Source organism: Colletotrichum fructicola, assembly GCF_000319635.2.
Source record: "Colletotrichum fructicola Nara gc5 chromosome Unknown KSG_Nara_v1_contig01, whole genome shotgun sequence".
Lineage (NCBI taxonomy): Eukaryota > Fungi > Ascomycota > Sordariomycetes > Glomerellales > Glomerellaceae > Colletotrichum > Colletotrichum fructicola.
The window spans coordinates 5040633-5063476 of record NW_027094051.1 but is presented as its reverse complement, the minus strand read 5'-3'; the positions used below and the strand labels follow the sequence as shown (position 1 = coordinate 5063476).

The following is a 22844-nucleotide window of genomic DNA, read 5'->3' as shown; positions in this document are numbered from 1 at the left end:
CCCTCTTGACGGGGGGAATCATGGCGTGTTCATTCAATGCTCAAAATGCCTTTTTGTACTTGCCGACGAGCTACCAGGTGAACTGCCCTCGCGAGTACCCTCAAAAGATGCCAGCCGCGTAACACCAACCCAATGGAACCCTGAAATCCAGCCAGACTATGACATTTATTCCTTGGTCTTCTGGGTACCACGGAGGAGACCAGTACGTCTGGCAGCAATAAGACCGGCCTTCTGTCCCTGGGCGGCGTAGCGAGAGATGGTAGAGGCCTTTCCGATATGCTGGTGGTTACCACCACCGTGGGGATGGTCGACGGGGTTCATGGCAACACCACGAGTCTTGGGCCAGCTGTTGCGCTTGACAGCGAATTTGTGCTTGGCGCGGGAAGCCTCTGTAGGAGTTTGTTAGCGATTCCGTTCCCTCTCCCATACTGTTTCCCAAACTTCAAATTTCCAATGACCACGGGCAAAAACGTACTCAGGAGGGGCTTGTCGGTACGGCCACCACCGGCAACAATACCGATCATGCCACGGGCAGCAGAGTGGACGACCTTCTTGGCGCCGGAGGGGAGCTTGATGCGGGTCTTGCCCTCATCGGGGTTGTGGCCGACAACGGTGATGTAGTTGCCGGAGGTGCGGCCGAGAGTGCCACGGTCACCGATCTTGGTCTCGACGTTGGAGACGACGGTACCCTCAGGCATGGAGCCGAGGGGGAGGACGTTGCCGACGGTCAGGGCGGCCTTCTTGCCGGCGTAGATGAACTGGCCGGTGTACATGCCCTCGTTGGCGATGAAGGTCTCGGTGTGCTGCTTGAACTTGTAGGGGTCCCGGAAGACGACCTGGGCGAGAGGAGCACCACGACCGGGGTCGTGGATGATGTCCTTCACGACACCGCGGACGTAGCCGTGACGCTCGGCATAGTCGAGGTTACGGAACTGGGCGGGGGCCTATTTTTGCGAATCGTTAGGATTCTGAAAATTGTCGTGCGCTGCGGGCGCAATTATTTGGGAGCGGGAATTCGATGCTCACCTTGTTCAGGCGGGTGTTGGCCGTGAAGATGCTTCCACGGCCCTTCCTCTGGTTGCGGATCTGGAGGCGAGACTGTCAGCGATCATGGTTCCTCCCATCATGTTGTTCTTCCATCATCGAAAAAAGTTCGCGGGTTTCGGATCGACGAAATTCGGAAATGTGGCAGCGACAGCGAGCCGCAAGTCGAGAACCGTCTGTTCGCAATGATGGATGATCGTCAATAGAGTAATTACTTACAACGCGACCCATTTTGGCAGTCCTCTGGCGGTCGGAGGGCTAGGTGTTGTCGACGGTGGTGATGGTTGGGAATTTTTGCAACGAACTCCAGTGACAAGGTAATTTTGGGAAGCAGCTCTGGTGGGCGGAATTCGGGGCTCTCGCTAGAGCACGTGCCTGGTCACCTGATCTTCTGCAGAGGAAAAAAAATCGAGCGGTGCCAAGTGAGAAGTGGAAGGAGCTCGGACGGCAAGAATCCAGGCTCCACGGTGAGTCGACGCGCGGACCCACTCTGACATCCACCCCGCTTGCTGTTGGCCAGCCTTGACCCGTCGAACGGAACGCCTGCACCGCGTCACGATCTCCACACTTTTACCCTCACCTCCCGAACGTCCTCTTGACGGCCTCATTGGCCTACGTCCACGACACGGTCGACGGCGATGTGCACGACAGTCCCTTGCTCAGCTAATGTCGCGAATATGATGGTCATCAACACACTCGGTGTTTAGTGCATCAACTCATGAGTGGTTTCTCTCTGCTCCTCTCATCCGTTTCGCTCCATTTGTGGCTGCAGTTGCTAAATGTCTTGTCAAGGTTGACGAAATCGACTTGGATTCGGCGTGTGTTCTGGGCGGGTACCGTCTAGAGACGCCTCGTGGATTTTGGGTGAGGTTACGCCCCAGGGTCAAGGGCGGCAAATGGTGTGGTCCAGCGATCAACGTCATCGGCATCACCCCTGAACAAGAGCATTTCACGCGTACCGGTATCGCGTCCATGTCTGGCCGGGCTTCATTTCGCATGCTCCAGGCCTTTTTCTGCGCGAATTGCTGTCAGAATCGATGAGTACGGGATCAGCATGTACGGTTGCGAGCGATCGCCGTCGTGTCCGGCTGCCTCTAGTGAGGCGCCATTGGACAACCACTCGGGCTTCATCAACACCGCGGAATGAACGCCAGGAGCATGTTTCTGACATCGGCCTCGCGGTCCCGCCGGTCCACGGGTGCCTCCAGCGTCATCAGCTGTCGGCAATACTGATAGCCTCAAATGGGTGCTAGCGGACGACCGCGGACGCAGGGCTGCTTTTCGCAACATTTGCACTGCATTTGCATCGCGATAGCTTCAATTTTTTCGAGATTGGCGAGGTAGGCTCCCAGATGCAAAGTTGCGTGGGTGTACTGTCTGGGTGAACCGGTTTCGCTGCACGGTCATGTGACATGTGATCCAGACAGTGGACAGCGGGTACGGGGATTCCGCAGGAATGCACCATGGATCGCAGCAACCATCAATACTCGGCACCAAGCATCAGGCATCTTCTCATCGTGCACGAATGGTTTAGGAGATGGTTGAAAAGACACGTGCAAAGTTGTTGTTATCATTTTGGCTCGGAGCCTCTACCGCAAGGTGTGGGGGCCGAACCCAAGGGTGAAGTCGACATCAGCGGAAAGTCGAGCAATCACCCACGGCGGGAATGTCATCAGTTTTGGCCGTTCGAGATGTGCGGACACAATGGTTGGCAGCCCGCGTGCTGTGCACATAGCGACTGCGTGCATCCAGACGGCAGGGGTATCACAACTAGCCGCCACTCCACTTGTGCACCACAGAGATTCATTTCCGGCCCAAGCAAGAGAGCACTATTCTACACTCGAGGAGGATGATATCGGATTTCACGGTCACGAAGAAATCGTAGGCAGGCGCGGTGTTGGGAAGAAGGTTTGTCTGGCCTAGGATGCTTACAGTGACCGTTGAGGTGGGGTACGGCCGAACTGACGTGGGTGCTCCAAGATCTTGAGGGCAAGGCCATTGAAGCATAATCCACCAGGTGCGCAAACAGGGCGAAGTGGACGGACGGCAACGGGCAGGTAGCATGAGGAAGAAAGCAGCAGATGGAGAAAAAAGCTCGCAGCCGTAACGACCTGTTGAGTCTTTGATACCTCACTGATCTGCGTAACGGAGAAAGAACGTAGGTAGGCATATTAGAATTCAAATGACTCGGGCCTATCAGAGAGAGAACCAGGCCCGAAGAAGATGCGGCTCAAGCGTGACTTAATTAGACCGATGGTGGGCGTTCGAAACTTCCTCGCTCGACATACACCGTCGCGCCCCTACACCTCCACCCACCTTTAGTTCAACCACCACGATACCCACCCCCATCAATCTCCCAGAACCACACACAACAGCCATCACCAAAGAAAAAAAGTGCAAGATGGCCGACGACGATTCTTCCGACCTGTCGTCGTTGTCGTCGCTGTCGCCAGTGCCCTCCGACATCGAGTCTGACGCCGCTCCCGAGCCGGAGCCCAAGAAGGATGGCATCCTGAAGTTCTTCCCCAAGCTCGCCAAAGGCAAGAAGGCTTCTGTGGCCAAGAAGGAAGCTTCACCGCCCCCGCGCAAGAGGTCGCCCTCTCCGCCGCACGAGAACGCATTCGAGGACAATCAAGACATCGCAGTACGTCTGTTGTCGCGTCGAGTCGCGCAAAAAAACGCGGTTATTCGCGTCCCCCACGTCATAGGGCCTGCTAACAAGCCTTCAGTTCCTCGTCATGTTCCGAAGCCGATTCAACGATGCCTTCCCCAAGTCCCTGGCCAACTTTGGCCCCCAAGAGCTCGAGCGCGACATCATTGATAACCCTCCTGGCGAACGAGTCGAGGCGTTCCTCTGTGGTCTCCTGTTCTTGCTCCTCAACCGCAAACAGGATGTCAAGTACGTCAATGCGCCAGCTCCGACATGGTTCATACGGGTTGCTAATTGAATTGCTAGGGCTGGTCAATACTCGAAGGCTCTGGACGATGCCCTTTCCGCACACAAGGCGCAGTGGCCGCGGGAGTGGGAGGGCGTCAACCCGCTCTCGGGGGGCAACACTTTCCACACCCTCGCGCCCACCCAGAGAGTACGTGCAGAAGCCCCAAATCCTCGATGCATGTCTTTCAACCCCTCGCAGCACGCTAACTAAGTCTCTAGCTCTCTCTACTCCGAGCGTTGGCCCTGTGGTCTCTCTCCGCGTCCGAGACCGTCAAGACGATCATCAACAAGTCCTACAAGGGAAACCGCCACGAAGACGACCTGAACCAACCACTCTCTGTCCAACCGTGGGGCTCTGATAGTGACAAGAGGCGCTACTTTTTGATTGAGGGTTTAGACGACACTGCATTCCGTGTGTACCGTGAGAGCAACCCCGCCGGCTTTAATCGCACGTGGTGGTCGGTCGCCGGGTCAATCGATGAGATCAAGGCCCTCGCTGAGAAGCTGGAGACCAAGGACGGCGGACCCAAGGCCAGGAAGCTTTCTGAGAAGATGATGGCTGCAATCCCTCGGTTCGAGGCCACTGAGGAGGTGAGTTTGACTACCTCGACACCCGGATGTCTCAGCATGCATGTGCTAATTTTTGCAGAAACGCCGTCGCAGAGAGTATCGCCAGGCCCAGAAGGCTCGTTTCAAACGCCCAGAGCCGGGCTACTCATCCTATGAGGGCCGTACAAGAGGCAAGCGTATCAAGTACAACTACTCCGACGACGAAGACTTCCTTACGGATTCCTCATACAGGCGCTCTGCGCGCAACACGGGAACCACAACACCAGCAGAACCCGCCGGGCCCGTCACCACTGCCAGCGGTCGTCAGATCAAAGCCCCGACTCGCCTCAATGCAAGCAGTGCCGCTGGTAGCGTCAACGGTGACTCTGGAGATTCTCGGCAGCAATCGCCTGCTCTTGGAGCCGGTGGCAGGCCACGCAGAGCTGCCGCAGTCAACCACGGCACCAATGGATGGTCGTCGTCGAGAGGCACCCGCGGCCGGGGACGTGGTTCGACTGACGAGGACGAGGACGATGCTAGTGAGCCTGACCTTGGCGATGACGAAGAGGACCACGTCCCGGATGAGAGCGAGGACGAAGAAGACGACATGGACGGAGACGAACAGATGCTCGATGACGATGATGTTATTGAAGAACCGAAGAAGAGCTTGATCGTCAAGCTATTAGTAAAGAAGTCGCCGACCTCGGCAAAGACGGCCATGATTACTCCTGGGCCGGAGGATGAGGCCGCCAGCAATGGCCAGATGGATGAGATTATTGCGAAGCCCAGGGAGAAGACGCCGGAGCCTGTCATCAATGTTGCCACCAACAAGCAACCCTTGAGCCCTGCGGCACCGAAGACTTCTCTGGCTTTTAGAGGAAGCCCAGACAAGCCGCAATCTCTGCCGCAGGCCGTCGACGTCGGCCACCGAGAGTAGGCCTCTCCTGTGACCGATCTTCACGACTTTGGAGGCGTTTAGGGAAAACATACCAGATGGCGTACGGTTCATTGAACGGCACAACGGAATGAATGGGCGATTTTTTGTACGAGCAAATGCCCTGCCATAGACAGTACTACGGCCAGTACTGAGGTTATTTGACGCATTCTTTGATGCGACGGTACCCAAACGGTACCCGGTTTGCAGAGGGGTCTCTGCTTTAGTTTAGTTTAGTTGTACAGATACCATATCATTCGTGTCCTCTTTTTCATCCTAGTGTCCCCATGCGTCTATTCACAACTCCTTCCTCAGCCTCCATGTGTCTCGTTTTGGGGGCGGCAGCTTCCAGTTGTTCACGCCGTACCACCACCTGCGTACCCTCGCGCCGATGGAGCCGCCGTGGACCTGTGCGTTCTTGTTCCAATGGTGCCAGCCGATCAAGAACAAGTTGTAGACGACTCCTTGCGCCAAAGGCATCATGACCTGTGCTGTGTCAGTCCTGGAGCTGACTCGCAGACATCTGCAAGCCACCAACCTGGTCTCTCACTGTAATCCACGCTACCCTTCCCCAGGTATCCGCCTTGGAGATGCTGTGCAGGTAGCTCTGCTCGAATCGGAGGTCGGGCATGGGCGGAAGCTTTGCTGACCGCGGCTTGGGGTTCAGCACACTGAAGGGGATGTCGTCGTCGAGCTCGTCATCGTCGAGGTCATCGTGCGACGAGACGGGTTCTAATGTCACCGGCTCCTTCTCCGAAGCGGCTGTGGTGGGGTTGAGATCGTGATCTGGGGACGGGGCACGGTTAATGTGCGCTGTCTGTATCGTCTCGGCGATCTGAATGGGCACGTTGGCGGCCATTGTGGGCTGTGCGGCGTTTGTCTGGGGCGGTGTTGATGATGGCGATGGCCCGGCTGTGAGCTCGGGGTAGCTACTCTTAGGTGGTGACGGAACTGTAGGAGGTCGCGATAGAGTTGGCCCGTTAGTTGCATGGCTAGCGTGAATACATCAGGACGATGAGTGGCATCCGTTTAGATGCATGCGAGGTCATGGCCTTTTCCCAGCTCGGGGCACCATTTTGCCTTACGGCAGAGATCGAGTGGGGCTGGATGGGCAACTACAGGTACGAAGGGAGTAACAGGTGCACACATGGCTTTGTCTCAAACCTCTGCAGTCTGCGCCTGTGCCTCTATGGTGTTTGCTGACTCTATCCATGGGGACAGCTGTGCCCGTTGACTCATTTCTCGCGACATCCGATGAAATGCGAAACTCAGCTGGGCAAATCCGAAGATTTTATCTTGCGTACCTTACCTTGCCTGACCAAACTTCGGTTTGTTTGAGTGAACCATGGGGGCGGCTCCAGCAATGACGACGGCACGTGCGGGCTGCGGGAGAACCTGAAAGGGTGCAGCAGCCCAGCTGGTGCGCTGTAACTAGACGTCCCCAGTGGCTGAATGGCTAGGCACCCAGCACCACTATGACTCGCTTGCGGTTTAGCGCCCTAGGACGGGATTGGGTGTGTCCCCAGTCAGGCCCAATCCTTGTGCGGTGACAGCACAAAAAATCGACCTACATACGTGGAGCATCAAGTTTTCTTTCCTCGCAACACCGCATCGCATCGCACGCATCGGGAGAACCGCGCGACGACGACGACAAACCCCTCACCGTCACGCGACCGCGTACCCTTCATTTTGTTTTCGAGTTCTTTAATCTCCCCGACCTCAAGATGGCGGACGCTCAGAAGGACGAGGCCGAGAAGAACGTGAGTAGTCATTTTGCACAATTTAACGGAGCCCCTCCTTTTGCCCCGCGTTCCAAGACTGTGTGCAGTGTGCAGGCCAGGCTGACTGATGCGTTTGTTGCCATACAGATCGAGATATGGAAGGTGAAGAAGCTCATCAAGCGCCTCGAGGCCGCTCGTGGTAACGGCACATCCATGATCTCCCTCATCATCCGTACGTCCTTCCGCCGTGATGCCGCCGCCGCGACCCCATTTGACTGACCCCACCACAGCTCCCAAGGATCAGATCTCGCGTGCCGCCAAGATGTTGGCTGAAGAATACGTACGTCTCGTCCCTCTCATGCCGAGTGCGAACGACTGCTGACACTATCGCGCCCAGGGTACTGCCTCAAACATCAAGTCCAGAGTCAACAGACAGTCCGTCCTTTCGGCCATTACCTCCACCCAGCAGCGTCTCAAGCTGTACAACAAGGTCCCCCCCAACGGCCTGGTCGTCTACTGCGGTGAAATCTTGACCTCGGAAGGCAAGGAAAGGAAGGTCAACATCGATTTCGAGCCCTTCAAGCCCATCAACACCTCCCTCTACCTGTGTGACAACAAGTTCCACACCGAGGCCTTGGCCGAGCTGCTCGAGTCTGACCAGAGATTCGGTTTCATCATCATGGACGGTAACGGAGCCCTATTCGGTACTCTTTCCGGAAACACCAGAGACATTGTCCACAAGTTCTCGGTCGATCTCCCCAAGAAGCACGGCCGTGGTGGTCAGTCCGCCCTGCGTTTCGCCCGTCTCCGTGAGGAAAAGCGCCACAACTATGTCCGCAAGGTTGCCGAGTTGGCCGTCCAGAACTTCATCACCAACGACAAGGTCAACGTCGCCGGTCTGATTCTGGCTGGTTCTGCCGATTTCAAGAACGACCTTAACGCCTCCGACATGTTCGACGGCCGTCTGGCTTCCAAGGTTATCAAGGTTGTTGACGTCTCCTACGGCGGTGAGAACGGCTTCAACCAGGCTATCGAGCTGTCCTCCGAGACCCTCGGTAACGTCAAGTTCATCCAAGAAAAGAAGCTTATTGGAAAGTACTTTGAGGAGATCAGCCAGGACACTGGCCGCGTCTGCTACGGTATTGAAGATACCCTGAAGGCTCTGGAGCTCGGCGCCGTCGAGACCCTGATTGTTTTCGAGAACCTGGAGATCACCCGCTGGAAGCTCAAGGACAGCCAAAACACCGAGCACATCCTGCACACCACCAAGCAGCAGGAGGCCTCCGGCCGTGATGCCTTCTTGGACAAGGAGACCGGCCAGGAGATGGAAGTTGTCTCCCAGGAGTCTTTCCTTGAGTGGATTGCGGAGCACTACAAGGATTTCGGTACCAACCTCGAGTTCGTCTCGGACCGTTCCACGGAAGGAAACCAGTTCGTCAAGGGATTCGGTGGTATCGGTGGTATCCTCCGATACAAGGTGAACTTTGAGCAGTTGGCTGATATCGACGACGATGATGAATACTACGACGGTATGCTCCTCGAGATGATACCTCGCACAACAGTGGCTGACGTTTTACAGATTGACCTTCCGAATCCCTCGAGATTGAGGGATCGACTCAAGCATCGTCTCTAACGCATAACAGCGAAGAGGAGTCCGCGCGCGCGGCGCCGCAGCCCGCCAACGCGCCGGCCCGCGCGCCCGTGGCCGCTCATCGGCTCTTCGCGGAAAGAAGCCCGACGAGCCCGGCTACCCTCACGCACCAAGTGGCGCGCCCGAGCCCGCTTCGGTCTGTTATGAAGGCCTCTTGAGTTGAGAACTAGTCTACAGGTACGTTGATGAATGGTTCATAGGTGGGGGGGTATGACTGACAACTCGCAGATACTCCTCTAGTAGGTAGAGGACAATTCAAAGCGGTCGGGAGGCGGCCGCTTGTTTGCGACTAGATAGAATGAAGTCAATATATTGCGTAGTCACTCCTTGAACATTGTGCCTTAAATTTGAACAGTGAAATATAGGAAGCGGTTGCTTGTTCCCATGTAGGGCGAACTACTCCAACCGAACCTTGAATGACGAACCGTCTTGTAAATGGGCACTGTGATTATGCCCGGTCTGAATGGTTCCTATTGGTTTCTATTTTGCGAGCCTCGCTGTACATTGAATCATACTTGAGCCATCTTCAGCAGCTCTGTCATGAGGGCACTGTCAGATATGCAATTATCACATATACGCTGAATACTTGCATAACCACGTCAATTTCCTGGCTTCCTTCATCTACCTCGTGTAAGTCTCATCAACAGCCAACATGAGGCCGCTCATCCACCGGCTTCATGCCTTCAATCGAAACATCTCAACACATCATGCCACCCCTTCATTGGAAGCGGGCGTCGCTCAAATCCTGCACAAGAGCAAAGACGTACCAGACCACCTCTCCCCGACCTCTTCACATTTGCTAAACCTCCTGTTCTCTGACATATTCGCTGCGTCCTCAAAAACATCTCCCCGGGAGTACCCTCTTGATGCGAATTCCGCGTCCTTCCTCCCGCAGGGCCACCACCTCGCTTATTTCCCACTCCAGTCCCCGCCCTCAGGGCTGATGCCAGACGGCACAGACCCAGACCACTGCCCCGGCGCGCCCTTCACCCGCCGTCTCTGGGCAGGGGGCGAGGTCAGGTTTCGCGAAAGCTGGGAGGACGAGCTGCGTCTGGATGGCAGACGCGTCGCCTGTGTCGAGAGCGTGGAGGACGTCCGGCCTGAGAAGGGCCGGGTGTGGGTTGAGCTGTGGCGGCGGTACGGCGCTGCTGCTGCGGCGGGTAAGGGCCCTGCGATTGAGGAAAGAAGGACTCTTGCCTTTTTGCCCGATGTAGATATGACGTCCTCTCCCAGGAGAAGTTTGAAACGTACGTTTGGGCGTCAGTGATGGAAGTGAGTGGGATGTTAACCAGAGACAGCGCCGCATCAGCCGACATATTCTCTCACCATCACGCCTTCGCAGAATCTCCTGACGAACTTTAGCGCGTTGACGTATAACGCTCACGCGATCCATCTTGATCCGGCGTGGGCTAGGCAGGAGGGCCATCCGGCGACACTGGTCCATGGACCGCTGACCCTAGCTCTCGTGCTTGCCTTTTTTAACCAGAAAGGCCAGCGGGTAAGATGGTATGGATATCGAAACTTGGCACCGCTTTATTGCGGCCGGGAGATGACAGTGTGTTTGAGGAGGAAGGAGGACGGCGAAGAGAAGAAGTGGGATGTTTGGATTCAGGATGCTGAAGGAGGAATGGCCGTGAAGGGCACCGCTACGACTGTTGATGGCTAGACAGCTTTCCGAATTGGGTCTCATTAGGCCTGTCCATCACGCCTTATTCCAGGTCTTTGAATGATTCAAGCGGAACGACTTTATTCAATGATGAGCTCTACTGCTGTCATTGGTAAATAGAAGTACAGTACACAACCACGAACAGAAGAAAACGTTCCCGACAGAATATTCTAACCACGCCACTGCATGTTCACCAGTTCGGGAACCATTCAGCCGCCAGCGACCGTCTCCTCCTCCCAGGCGGGAAAAGCAGGACCGTCCCCTCCAGAACACTTGTACACGACATCCTGGCTCTGCTGGGTGTTGAATCCAAGAATGACATCCCCCGTGCTGTTCTTGACCTTCAGTCTGAGACCTCCAGGCCCGTTTCTGTTGTCCCAGTAGACACGGAAAGGAATGTATGCCGACTCAGTGAACACGAAAGTGTCGACGAGCCTGGACTGCCCCGGCTCCGCATAGAGTCCATACACGTCGCTGTTGCCAGCGGCGAACGAACCCGACTTGGCATTGTTGCCGAACCACAGAAGCAGGTCATCGTCCGGCTCGTTGGCGAAGACGGTGTAGACTCCGGGCGTGACGTTGATATAGCCACGGTGCTGGACGATGCCGCACGTCGAGGTTGTTCCTGCCGGGCCCTGGGTTCCGTAGAGTCTCAGAGGGCTGAAGGCTTCATCCCAGTCGTGGGAGAACCCGATGCTTGGGGTCACGCCGGTGAGAACCGGGGTTCTGCCCCCTATGAGGCGGTTGAGGTCAAAATTGCGCGGTCTGTTGCTCCGGACTCTGATGTAGTTCTGGCACAGATCCGAGTTAAAGTCAATGGAGTAAAGAGCATACTCGAGGCCCGGGGTGCACGTGAGTGTGCTGGCGCTGGAAGAGGTGGTCGTGGTCGAGCTGAAAGTCGGGCTCGGCGGCTCCGGAGTAGAGGAAACCGGGCTGTCCGAGATGGTCGAGCTGGGAGACGCGGACGAGGTCGACGAAGGCCCAGACCTCACGACTGTGATCGTGGTTGCCTTGACGCCTTCGAAGCACTGGCAAGCGGACCAGTACGCGGTAACGTCGGGGCACGACGAGGCGTAAGCAGGCTTCGTGCCTGTGATCACAGGAGCGGAAGCCTGGCGGGGACCATGGACATTGCTCTTGGCGGCAGAAGGCGCGGCGCCAGCCCTAATGTACAGAGTAAGCAAGTGCTCGTGAAGCTTAGGCTGGGGGTTACGGACTCTGTCACAGTGGTGGTGACGAAAGCCGCACAGAGCGACGATCTCGAGGACAAAGACGGGTCCTTTCGAGCAGTACCAACGACTTGGCGGCCGCAGTTGTTGTTACAGATCGATGCCGCTGTCAATGAGGGGAGCGCCAGGGCGATCTGGAGAAGAACGTTGTGCTTCATCTTGAGATGAGAAGAATGGTAGTGGTAAGAGTCTGAAGATGTTGGATGATGAGGAGACTTGTTGTAACGCGATCGATGACCAGACTATTTGTACCTTATTTCCAGCTTCATTCAACTACATGCGAGACTCATCACGATACTATTTCGAGACGCTCAGCAGTTGACCAAACATCGTTAACGCTTGTCGAGCTGATTTCCACCCACCAGCTGGGGTCGAACATGGCGACATGGAACCGGAGATCCCGGTGTGGTATTTTGTAGAGATCTGGATGTAAGGTTACCCCATATATCGACATTTCCGAGACAGATTCTGGGGATTTTACGCTCAAGTTCACCCCTGCGCAAGCCACCCAAACCGCCGCTCTGGAGCTTCCTCCCTTGCTGAACGCCATCGCATGCCGATGACCAAACACGGCCCAGACGACTGGGTGGGTGTCAATTCAGCTTCGAAGCGAGGTGATTTTTTTGGTTGGCTAGTGTCCGAACATGTGGTAGACAAGAAGTAATGCTGAACGAATTGACTCTGTCGGAGGTGCCAGAGACTCAGTGGCTGCAAGGAGGAATGGAAGGAAGGCTGAGTTGCAGTCAACCGCGTTTTCTCACTACAACAGGACGATTCGCGAAATCCAAAAGAATGAATACGACGTGGGTGAGATCTATCGCTTGCTTGTAGCGTCCTAGGTTTGGCCAACTGGAATCTCCCTTGACTGCTGGGATTATGTCCACGAACAGGCGATTCTGTTCTGTCGGGGTACCACCACTTAGATCATCGAGGATTTGACAGCCTTCATCTGGGGTTCATCCATTTTCCCTGCCCAGAAGCAAAATTAGTCGACATGAAGGATGTGGAAATATTACGAGATGTCACTTCGTCGTGATGACCTTGCTAAGTATGTTTCCCTCTATTCGCCATCCTTTGGGATCTGATACTGGTTGCCAAATGCGCATATGGACTTTCAGCACATAACAACTTTATTTGCTATAATCAAACCTCTATGTATATGTCACAGCTTTCCGTTGTTTCCCTGCCTTCTAAACAGCTCCCTTAACTCGCGACCATAATCGTTTCCATTGGGGAGTCTCTGTATCGTGTGGATGTGATACTTCGCAGGCTCTTCATTGGTAAGAAACACGCCAGAGTGATGATCGAACTCGAACAACGCCACAGGGCTCTGGATTCGATAGTAAAAGGGGTCAGCTGGGCCGAAGTGACCGATCCAGGCGAAATAAGTCTCCGATAGGTATGCTCGTATGTGCTCCAGCCTGTGCTTGAGCGGTTCAGGCGGCAGGAGTACCAAAAAGTCAGAGACAATTGACATGAGCAACTCTTGCTGCTCCGTTGTCATTTCGGTGACTAGCACGCCCTCGTATGCAATGATCCTGTTGTCGTGAAAAGCGCCAGCCAAATGTCTCTGGTCAATCAAGTCAGCAGAAGGCCAGATGTTCAGCGTCAATGAGCATGGTTACCTGATCAGCTGGGTGCCATCGATCTTCCGACATGGCTGGATCATGCATTTTGGAGTACACTTGGGCTTTCTGCTGTATCTCTGGGGACAGAGACTGCATAAGGCGCAATCCAAGCTGGCTCTCATTCGCACAGAGAGTGAAGCCCTTGTCGGGGCCGTCGTCAATGATCTGGGAACATGTCAGCCGACTCAACTTCAATAATCCATTCTGAGAACTGACGCTTGGCTCGGCGCCAATGAAAACAGGACCTATCGCCATCTGTTCTCCAGCGATAAACACATTGAGAGCGAGGTGGTGGCCGTACAACATGAACGCCCATGGCGCCGTCTCAGAAGGCTCGCCGAATATTGTGAAGCTTGGTACGGACAGTCAGTCAGACTTTTCTGAAAAAGACGATGGACTCGCTCACAAGTAGCTGTGCTCATTCAATATGGCTTCCTTGCCACAAATCTCCCCAAGAAACTTGTTGGTCTTCATAGCACCCTGAACTTTGGCGAAGCCGCTTTCACTCAAAGATTGCTTGAGAATTTTCATGACGGCGTCGACCTTGACCTTGTCAATGTGTTCGAGCCGCAGACCGCACTTGAATATGACTATTTCTGGATTGATCCACTTTCTCCTGTTATCTTCAGTTTGAGCATGACTCTCGAGATCTGAATCAAGACTTGCCCAACTCACCACTCTTCAGAATCCAGGTCTCTCACTGCGGCCTCCTTCTCACCAGGGCTGAGGAGTCGTATGAAATCATGAGCTGCTTTCACCTTAAGACAGGTCAGTATATGAAATCTTTCGTCACTGGTGACGAACCATTTGCTTCGTGGGTGCTCCCTCATTCTGGAGTTTGTACAGTCCATCCCGTTTCTGACCATCGGTCGTGATTCCATGGAATGGAGTGTCGAGGTTTGAAGAACGGCTGCCCCATATCGCCTTGAATCTCTCGTTCTTCACGATGGCCTCCGAGTACTTGTAAGGGTCGCTGGTGTCGATGCCGTCGAACCGAGCCCAATCTGAGACACATTGTTAGTCCGATCTGCTCGCAAATCTCGCACATCTCCCGACTTTCCTTTTGGGGGCACAAATCGATGATAGTCGAACGCGCGAGTCTCTTCCTCAGACTGAGCCATCTTGAATGAGAAACAAAACAGCTTTCCGAGAATCCCGCATCGAAGGGGCCTTTGAGGGGTAGATGTGACAAGCCGATGTTGCAACAGAAAGTAACGCACACACGTAGTCAGCGAACCGGATTCGTCCCATCAACCCCAACTCCCCGAACCCCGTCTCCGTGGAAATAGGAGTTAATTGCGAAGTCGCTCCCTTTTTTATACAAATCCGGTCAAGCTCCCCGCTCGGAGCTCCGACCAAGACACTCGTCCATATCTCAGTTGAAAGTCATTTTTCTAGAAGAAACACACGCAATTATGTCGTCGTTTTGCACCGCTGTTTCTCTCCCACATACACCTTCATCGAAAGGTCCGCCTACAGCATGGCCGTCACAGAGTCCAATGGAGCAGGCGCAAAGTACGCGAACGTCAACCTGACCCCTGACGCTACGCCTTATGACTCTGTTCTCTTTCAAGATATTGTGCGACAGCTCGAAGAAGTCGAAAATGGCCAGATTCGCGAAGTTGCGCCCGCAATAGTTGCGAGTACTGCTCTGTCCTCAGTGAACAACGACCTAGACTAACCATCACCAGGGCTCTATGCTTTGCGCTCAGCATCGAGGGGACTCGCTGCCGAAGCTCTTTCGCGATTTTACTACAGACAAGGACGACGAAGAAGTCAAAGCTTTGTTCGCAACCTTCAGAACTGCCCTCACCCTGATCTGGCCATTTATCGGCTTGCCTCAGTGTGTCCCAGCCAGCTTGGGCTTGGTTGGGGAGATGCGAGAACGTGACATCTTCATGACCGACCAGATGGACAGGTAAGACCTGAATGCACTTCATGTGGCCAAGCGATGGTAAAACTAACAAGAGCCGATTCGGTTCAGACCTTTTCTGTCCGAGGCCAACTGGCATCAAAAGGGGCTGGAGACTAGGAAGACCATTTACCGCACCGCGGCGAATTCAGAAGTCATGAATATGATGGGTGGTTTTTTCCCTGAGCTGAGTGAGTATCCCTACTCGACCAGGCTGTGACCGCACACTCACACTTCCAACCAGCATACATGACCCACGCGGTCGTCTTTGGGTTCGTGATCGGGGGCTCTGAGAAGACGCAAGGCCTCCCGCTCTGCGAGACCATCATTGCTGGTGCAGTGGCCGCGCTGGGGGCTACGAGGCAGACAAAGACTCACTTCAAAGGTGCCATGGGCTTGGGCATCTCGGCGGCGGCGGTTCAGGCCGTCTGGCAGGCCGCAGAACAGGTGGCAGAATGGAATGGCGGCAAACTTCCCGCGCAGATTGACGTTGCGGCATTGGCGGATGAGGTTGGGATGAGGCTCGAGAGCCGAGGCAGAATGTAGACAGCCTGTGCAGACAGAGGCTTCTCGAAGAGCACTTCCTCCCCACAGAGGTAGCACTTGAAAGCTTGAGATACTCGGTGCCCCGAGACGAGAGCGTATGGTGGAGATGCCATTAAACGAGTTTAGTTGACGCCATTTGCTAAATTTCTGAGGGTTGGCGTCGCGGACAAGTCATTAGGTTCTAAGGTCTCGCGTTTTGAACCGGTTCGTGTTTCTGCCAGACATCAGATGGCACGTGTAATTTAACAGACAAGGGCATATTTATGGCCATCCAGAAACGATTCAGTACTTCATATTACTCAATCAATCAGGGACTGACAGGTCGGTACTGGGAATGGTGGAGTTTCCCGTCTTAATGTTGACCCCTTTTGTCTTTCGCTCGGGCAGAGGCTGAAATGCGATACTAGAGCCGCATTGAGAGAACTTGGTTTGTGTTGCATGCCTGGAGTAGTAGCTGCTTCCTGGAGCATTTAACATGTTTCCCCTTCCTCCTCCCCTCCCCTCTCGAACCGGCTCCTGCCTTACCTACAACACACTCCCCAAGCAGTACATCCTTCCTTCCACAAGGCCTGGATATGGTATTTAAGGAGAAATGTTGGGGAAATCTTCAACACAGTACGAGTCGTCCCGATGATGTAAAACAGGGGATCTTGAGTGGGCTGCTGCTCACAGAGGGCTGAGGGTTACAAATGGTCGACTGAGGGACACATTCACATGACTCTTTGAAATATAAGCAGGGGTTATTTTTTGCTCCTTTGAAAACCAGACTGGCAAGAATAGAATCGCGCGCCTCGCCACATAATTTGTGTGTACTTGGTTTTGGGATGCATCATTTGGCCGCTGAGGCAAAACAAGTTGAAGTATTCGCATCAGGTGATAATTGAACACTGTCGTTCGCGGTTTGCCCATTTTCTTGGTCGAACCAACTAGACCAACGATTCTCGCACGGTGGGAGTCTCTACTCATGGACGTTGTGGAAGGTCGAGGCAAGAGTTGGTCCTGCCCTGTGAGGGTCTTGTCGGGTTCGGGACGATCCTCCGGGGAAGGCCTGCTCAAGTAAGGTAGGTAGGTTCTCGTGGGTAAGCGCCTTCTACTCTCTCCCTAGCTACCTCCTCTTGAGATTCTTCCACGTTTGAGCCGCAAAGATCTATTGATGGAATAGGCACTGCTATCAAGCCTAACCAATAGTGACGAACTACGTCTGGAGGGATTTCAACAGAGAAGGGCTTTTTTCTCCATGGGATAACCCTGATAATAGATCAGGAGAACTCAGATATGCAATCCGAGGAGTCTTACAATTCTTCCCTCGAGGGAGAAACAGCTCCGTGATTGTCTTCTCATCACTGTTCCCGCATGCTTTTCATCACTGCCCCCGTAGGTCTAAACCCACCGTGGAACAGATGTGGAGCGACGGAGCTTGCTTTATAGTACAAGCAAGGACCTTCCGAGGCATCCCTCAAGCAGGGTCAGCAGCATCACCTGCACACCTGCCTCCCGTCGCAGGCAGAGTTGACCGTGCCTTTAGATTGTCAAAACGTGTCGAAAGATTCCAACACAGTCTCAATGGTGATCCATCCATTGTAACCCCTGAGCCAGTAGCTATGCTACAATGTGCTAAGACCATAGTAAATTGAGGGAGGAAGAGATTCCTCAAGGGGCGGGCGGAGTTCTTCTTTTTATACATTTCGAACCTCCCCCTCTTTTTGCAAGCTTTCCTACCTTGAGTGATACTCATGCTAAGGGTACCAAAACTTTCGCCGCATTTACCTCTATGGTTACTTGAATTTTTCAACGTGACTTCCACGTGCATTTGGGTGCGTAACAGGTTTTCCGGGGGTACATACATGGGGAGGCCCCAACTGAGACCTTCAAAATAGCCGCACACCAGAGCTCGAGAGCCGCATAAAGCAACCGCCTTCGATCAAGAGAGCACGGGATATGGTTGTGTCACTGGCCTTCAATCTATTTCGAGGTGCAGAAGGAACTCAGTCGGCTGTAATGGTGAGTTTGAAAGCTTAAAGAGGTCAACACGGAGTGGTGTGCCATGCTAGCAACACAAGAGGCAACAAGGTCAAAACGACCTTTGCCTCGTATTCATCGAACTCTAGCACAAAAATTGCCAGAAGAAACACCTTCTTTAGTCCAGATGAGCATCTCCACAGACACATTCGGCAATGCGCGACAAATCACCATGCAGCCTGGCCGTTTACGTCTCGAGTGGAAGAATGTCAGAACGATAAGGTAAAGTCGCATAGAGAAATTACGTCTAATTATCATTATTCTAAAGGAGTATTGTCTAAGCTCAATTCTTAACCTCGCTAAACTCACGCGCAGTCCTGCTGCTGCGCGCCAGGCGGTCACCGTATCTGATGAAGATGAAGGGAATCACGCCCATTGCCAGCGCGATAAAACCCAATACCGAAGGCGCCCAGTGCACCCCGAGATTGGTGTACATGCTGTTGGCTGCCAGGGGCAGTGTGATGGCTCCGATGGATCGCGTCATGCTGGCGGCTGCATGTGCCGACGCAGAGTACTGGCGGAAGACGTCCGTCAAATAGTTGATCATGCCCATGAAAAGGAGTTGGAATCCGCAGCCAAAGAAGATGCCGCTCAGCATGGGGATGATTGGAGACGTTGACGGCCATACGGTCCAACCGAGCCAGAAGAGGGAGATGACCATTCTGAGAGCCGAGTCAGCTATTTGGCCGAGAGGCTTACAATGACTCAAGGTACTTACAGGGGAGAGGCAAAGCATGCGAGAGGCAGTCTGCGATAGATTTCGTTCTTCGTCCACTCCGCGCCAGCCTTGCTCTGGCGATCATGGTACCAAGTGAAGGCACCGAAGAAAAAAAGCGAGATGATTACACCAACGGCCTCTGTGTTGAAATTGTCAGATGAGTTGGATGGGGGAGTACGGCTGAACTTACGAGGAATGAAGGCCAAACCGGCCATCGCGGGAGAAAGCCCATAGAACCCTTGGAAAATGACGGGATATGCTTGGAACATAAGGTAAAAGACAGAGTATGCCAACGCAAGGTATGCAGAGGTGCAGAACAGGATCGGCTCGGTCACAAGGAGCGTCACTGGGCGAAGGAAAATCTTTTGGACGTCAAACGGCTTCAGCTCAAGTTGCTGCCTGTTCTCGTCATCTACACCTTGCTTCTTGATCGTCTTCTTGACGGCCTTGTTGTGGAGAACCGGCGCATATGTTTCCGGCAGGGTGAGAACCAGAGGCAAACCCAGCGCAGCGATCATTCCAGCAATCCAAAACGGCCAACGCCACGACATTGGTGATGAGAACCCCGAGATGATGGGTCCAATCAGGGGTCCAATGGTCGTCACACTCATGTAGAGAGCCATGGCGTTGCCTCGGACGGAGGCGTCATCAAAGATGTCGGCATAGAGCCCGCCGAGGACACTTGTGGGTGCAGCGGCGTTGATGCCGCAGAGCAAGCGGAAGACCAGAAGCGCTGCGTAGTTGGGAGCCCCTGAGCAAGCGAGCATGAAGATGAGGTAGCCGAGGAACGTTCCAATGAGGACTGGACGGCGACCGATATATTCGCTGAGAGGAGCGAAGACAAGAGGACCAATGACTATTGGGAAATGTCAGAATTGAGACGCATTACAGAGTGCCGCCTAAGCATAGCATACCGTAGCCCACCATGAAGAGTGAGTTGAGGAGGATGAGATGAACGCGGTTGGTTACACCAAATTCGGCGCTAATGGCGTTGAGAGCGCCTGAGGGCATCGATGAGCCCAAGTTGCCGTTGAATGTACATGTGAATCCGGCAATGACAATGTGCAATTTTCTCATCTGGGACGTGTCAGGGCTGGCACTCGCGTCGCATGCAGATTGGGAACTTGGCGTACCGGCGAGAATTTTGTCGCATCAACTACTTGGTGTTTCTCCCACGAGGGATCGTCAGAGACGTTTCCCTGGTCCTCAACGTCGATAGCTGGCTGGTTGTCCGGGACAAACCCTCCAAAGCGCTCGGTGTCTGAACCCATGTTCACGGTTGATGTGGGCTGAGAGTTCACTCAGAATTCAACGAGAAATGTCTTTTTGAACTTGGCCTGACACCAGAGCACCACCGACAGACTCGACAACAGGAGCGATTGCCCTTTTGTATTCTCATTTTACGTACTCTGTGTTTCATTGACCGCTAGAAAAATTTCTCGAACTATTACAATTCTTTTCATGTGGCTCAAAGGCAGTTTCGTGTAGTAATATGGGCCACTTGGACGCAGGGAAACGGTGCAAGTCCATTGGCTCCTTTCGCCGAGTGTCTCGAGTCGGGCATCGACTGGCTGACAAAGCGGGTCAAGTCTCTCCAGATCATTGGCCAATTCCGCCGAGCACATGAAAACCGACCAAAAAACAAACTTCCGAGCGCTGCTCGGTTTTTTCCTCCTTCATCCACAATTGGGGCGACACAACCCAACTCCCGACTCATACCAGTCGAGATGCTCCCGCAACCCGACGTTAACCTTCCAACCTTTGTGGCCTTCTCGGTAATAGGGCCCCTCATCTCGTCAATCCATCGGTAATGGTGACAGCAGGGCGTGCTGTTGGGCGCAGGGCGCATCAAAGCCCGATGTCGAAAAGATCGAGAACCAGTATGGAACCCGATCTCGGCTCTTGACTATGTTTGTGTTGAGCCAGATACTCTGCTAACTATGCCGCAGACGGAAGAGCATGTCTGACATGTCACCAGAGGAAAGTCAAGTGCGATATCCTCGAAAAGGGCGCTCCTTGCTCAAAGTGCCAGGCGAACAACATTTCCGACTGTCAGATTTATGAGAAGAAGAAGACCCGGCTGTCGGCTCGCACTGCCCAGAGCTCCAACGTGCCAATCCAACCACGATCAGTCGGCTCCCAGTCCGTGACGGCGCCTGCAACACCCATCCCGGCGAGATCCAGTCCCTGGGATGATGTCGCCGCTTCCGTTCCGCGGCCAAGCTCAGCATGCGATGCAACCGCTCAGGCCGACCGCGCCGGCGACGAAGATGCCACGCGCAACATGGCCGACTTTCTAAATAGGCAAGAAGTCGAGTTTCCAGAGATCACACGCTGTGGCCGCCTATTTTTCATCGGCACCGAGTTCTCCAACCTCCACTATCTGGTGCGGCAGCGCTCGAGACGGCCAGACCAGAGCGTACTGCATTTTGGAAGCCAGCCGCTGGCCCCAAAGGTACCGTCAGTACCGGCCGAGGTCCTCGAGCTACCGCCAAAGGCCTTGGCTGATGAACTGGTCAAGGCATACTTTGCCCATGTCAACCGTGGCTTGCCCATCATTGACGAAGAAGACTTCATGAGGATTTACAATGGGACGGAGGGCAGCGGCCACGTCCCTCGATGCAGGCCACATTGCAGACCATTGTCCTTGTTGTTGCTCAATGCCGTCTTCCTCGTCGGGGCACGCGTGCTCGAAACGGGAAGAGAAGAGATCAAGTCCCTCCGGTCCGTATTCTTCAGAAGGACCAAGGCTCTCTTTGACTGCCGTTTTGAGCAACATCGCGAGGTTTACTTGCAGGCCTCGCTCCTCCTGACCTGGAAGTGCGACGACCTCGAAGACATTGTTTCCAACACTTGGCATTGGGTAGGTGTCGCGACGCGGACGGCATTTGGCATGGGCATGCATCGAGATGCGACACCCTCTAGTCTGAACGCCATGGATAAACGGCTGTGGATTCGGCTGTGGTGGATTCTCTTTCAGTTCGACGTAATAGGATCTACATCCTACGGCCGGCCTCAAGCCATGCAAGTTGCTATTCCACACGCTCCACATCTCTTACTTATGCTGACGGCCGATGATGACATTAGAAACCTTGACGAGTCAGACGTACCGCCACTAGAAGAGCAACATTTCGAGGGCATATTGAACGCAGAACACGACTTCACCATCCAGCACACACGCCTCTGCCTCATTTTCTCCAAAGCAATGCGAAAGAGGGTCGCCCTCCGATCCACCGCCGCAGACCGAGCCGCCGCAACCGCAGAAGCGGATGCTGCGCTGGCAGACTTGATAACACATCTTCCCGAAAAACTCCAAAACTCCAAATCTGACCCCAACCCATGGCAGGCAATGTTTCATCTCACGTATAATAACTTCCTGATTCTGCTTCACCGGCCTTCTCCCAGGCAAGACCCAGAGAGCCCCCCGTCTACATCAGACACCGACCTTAGCATATGTTGCGACGCAGCCATCACAATCTGCTCCATTTTCGAGTCCATGCGGAATAGGAACTTATTGGCTAAGCTCTGGATACCAAGCATCCATGTGCTCTTTACCGCTCTAGTGCATGTATCAGATCAGATGCACTCCTCTAACCCGCTCATCGTGGCCAAGTCCAAACGCCTCTTTGACTCGCTGATAGCAACGTTGCATGCCCTCAAGGACCAGTGGTTGTACGCGCAGAGTCTCTTGGCGCTATTTGAGGGGCGGAATGTAGCAGGACCCAGGCGGAATCGACTCCAGGCCGCAGACTCTTCCGGGGAGGGTGATCCTCTCCGTCACGGTGGTGGCTCCGGTATGGCTCAACCCCAAGACAACATCGGAATTACAAATGGTGTTCTCAACGGCTCGATTGCAGGCTTGCCAGTCAGCAGCCAATCTGGACAACCCGTACCGGCCTACTTGGCGCCCATCAATCTTGATCCGGCTGACCCAAGGCGCCTTGGGGTTCACCAACAAGATGCCGTTGTCGGGGACGTTGCTGCGAACAATCACATTTATGGCACGAGCTTTGTCGGAGATGATCTAGGCCTTGCTGGTGATGCTGATGACATGGACATGCTACAGGTGCCTTCGGCGTTGGAGTTGCTTCTCGCAGGCGTTGGCAATGATTTTGGCTTCCATTACTGATTCCGAGCTCAAGTGCTCGCCCCCATGCCCTTGTTTAGAAAACGTGCGACGACCCTATCAAAGCTTCAGCAGGTCTCACCCTCCATGCCTCTTTTTGGCAGAAATCTGCTGTACCCGATAGTGATGCTCAGCTTGACCTCAATACACACACAATTCAGTT

General features: G+C 54.1%; 10 protein-coding genes across 10 annotated transcripts; 5 read left to right on the top strand and 5 right to left on the bottom strand.

Annotated features, from left to right (window-relative positions):
- Positions 1 to 165: 165 nt before the first annotated feature.
- RPL2 (60S ribosomal protein uL2) lies at positions 166 to 1275 on the bottom strand (the record flags this gene model as incomplete). Its single annotated transcript, XM_032034473.1, has 4 exons — positions 166 to 389; positions 476 to 944; positions 1027 to 1086; positions 1264 to 1275. 4 exons carry the CDS (start codon positions 1273 to 1275, stop codon positions 166 to 168), a joined length of 765 nt encoding a protein of 254 aa, XP_031886451.1.
- A 2170-nt stretch (positions 1276 to 3445) lies between these two features.
- CGGC5_v001423 (uncharacterized protein) lies at positions 3446 to 5468 on the top strand (the record flags this gene model as incomplete). Its single annotated transcript, XM_032034472.1, has 5 exons — positions 3446 to 3688; positions 3774 to 3943; positions 4001 to 4130; positions 4202 to 4573; positions 4632 to 5468. The coding sequence occupies 5 exons, from the start codon at positions 3446 to 3448 to the stop codon at positions 5466 to 5468; spliced, it is 1752 nt and encodes a 583-aa protein (XP_031886458.1).
- A 294-nt stretch (positions 5469 to 5762) lies between these two features.
- CGGC5_v001422 (uncharacterized protein) lies at positions 5763 to 6324 on the bottom strand (the record flags this gene model as incomplete). Its single annotated transcript, XM_032034471.1, has 2 exons — positions 5763 to 5951; positions 6004 to 6324. The coding sequence occupies 2 exons, from the start codon at positions 6322 to 6324 to the stop codon at positions 5763 to 5765; spliced, it is 510 nt and encodes a 169-aa protein (XP_031886457.1).
- An 865-nt stretch (positions 6325 to 7189) lies between these two features.
- Positions 7190 to 8770, top strand: SU2 (Eukaryotic peptide chain release factor subunit 1; the record flags this gene model as incomplete). The annotated part of the gene is made up of 5 exons (XM_032034470.1): positions 7190 to 7225; positions 7334 to 7418; positions 7477 to 7526; positions 7584 to 8715; positions 8766 to 8770. The coding sequence occupies 5 exons, from the start codon at positions 7190 to 7192 to the stop codon at positions 8768 to 8770; spliced, it is 1308 nt and encodes a 435-aa protein (XP_031886460.1).
- Positions 8771 to 9489: 719 nt separating this feature from the next.
- CGGC5_v001420 (Hydroxyacyl-thioester dehydratase type 2) lies at positions 9490 to 10503 on the top strand (the record flags this gene model as incomplete). The annotated part of the gene is made up of 2 exons (XM_032034469.1): positions 9490 to 10084; positions 10136 to 10503. The coding sequence occupies 2 exons, from the start codon at positions 9490 to 9492 to the stop codon at positions 10501 to 10503; spliced, it is 963 nt and encodes a 320-aa protein (XP_031886459.1).
- Positions 10504 to 10712: 209 nt separating this feature from the next.
- On the bottom strand, positions 10713 to 11890 carry CGGC5_v001419 (uncharacterized protein; the record flags this gene model as incomplete). The annotated part of the gene is made up of 2 exons (XM_032034468.1): positions 10713 to 11667; positions 11721 to 11890. 2 exons carry the CDS (start codon positions 11888 to 11890, stop codon positions 10713 to 10715), a joined length of 1125 nt encoding a protein of 374 aa, XP_031886454.1.
- A 1004-nt stretch (positions 11891 to 12894) lies between these two features.
- CGGC5_v001418 (uncharacterized protein) lies at positions 12895 to 14611 on the bottom strand (the record flags this gene model as incomplete). Its single annotated transcript, XM_032034467.1, has 7 exons — positions 12895 to 13302; positions 13358 to 13525; positions 13577 to 13712; positions 13767 to 13976; positions 14036 to 14118; positions 14165 to 14364; positions 14581 to 14611. 7 exons carry the CDS (start codon positions 14609 to 14611, stop codon positions 12895 to 12897), a joined length of 1236 nt encoding a protein of 411 aa, XP_031886453.1.
- Positions 14612 to 14840: 229 nt separating this feature from the next.
- On the top strand, positions 14841 to 15818 carry CGGC5_v001417 (uncharacterized protein; the record flags this gene model as incomplete). Its single annotated transcript, XM_066150829.1, has 4 exons — positions 14841 to 14996; positions 15052 to 15278; positions 15345 to 15463; positions 15517 to 15818. The coding sequence occupies 4 exons, from the start codon at positions 14841 to 14843 to the stop codon at positions 15816 to 15818; spliced, it is 804 nt and encodes a 267-aa protein (XP_066009719.1).
- Positions 15819 to 18120: 2302 nt separating this feature from the next.
- Positions 18121 to 19826, bottom strand: CGGC5_v001416 (putative MFS-type transporter; the record flags this gene model as incomplete). The annotated part of the gene is made up of 5 exons (XM_032034465.1): positions 18121 to 18499; positions 18556 to 18694; positions 18746 to 19411; positions 19470 to 19632; positions 19689 to 19826. 5 exons carry the CDS (start codon positions 19824 to 19826, stop codon positions 18121 to 18123), a joined length of 1485 nt encoding a protein of 494 aa, XP_031886455.1.
- Positions 19827 to 20413: 587 nt separating this feature from the next.
- On the top strand, positions 20414 to 22684 carry amdR-3 (Acetamidase regulatory protein; the record flags this gene model as incomplete). Its single annotated transcript, XM_066150828.1, has 2 exons — positions 20414 to 20435; positions 20505 to 22684. 2 exons carry the CDS (start codon positions 20414 to 20416, stop codon positions 22682 to 22684), a joined length of 2202 nt encoding a protein of 733 aa, XP_066009721.1.
- Positions 22685 to 22844: the final 160 nt, after the last annotated feature.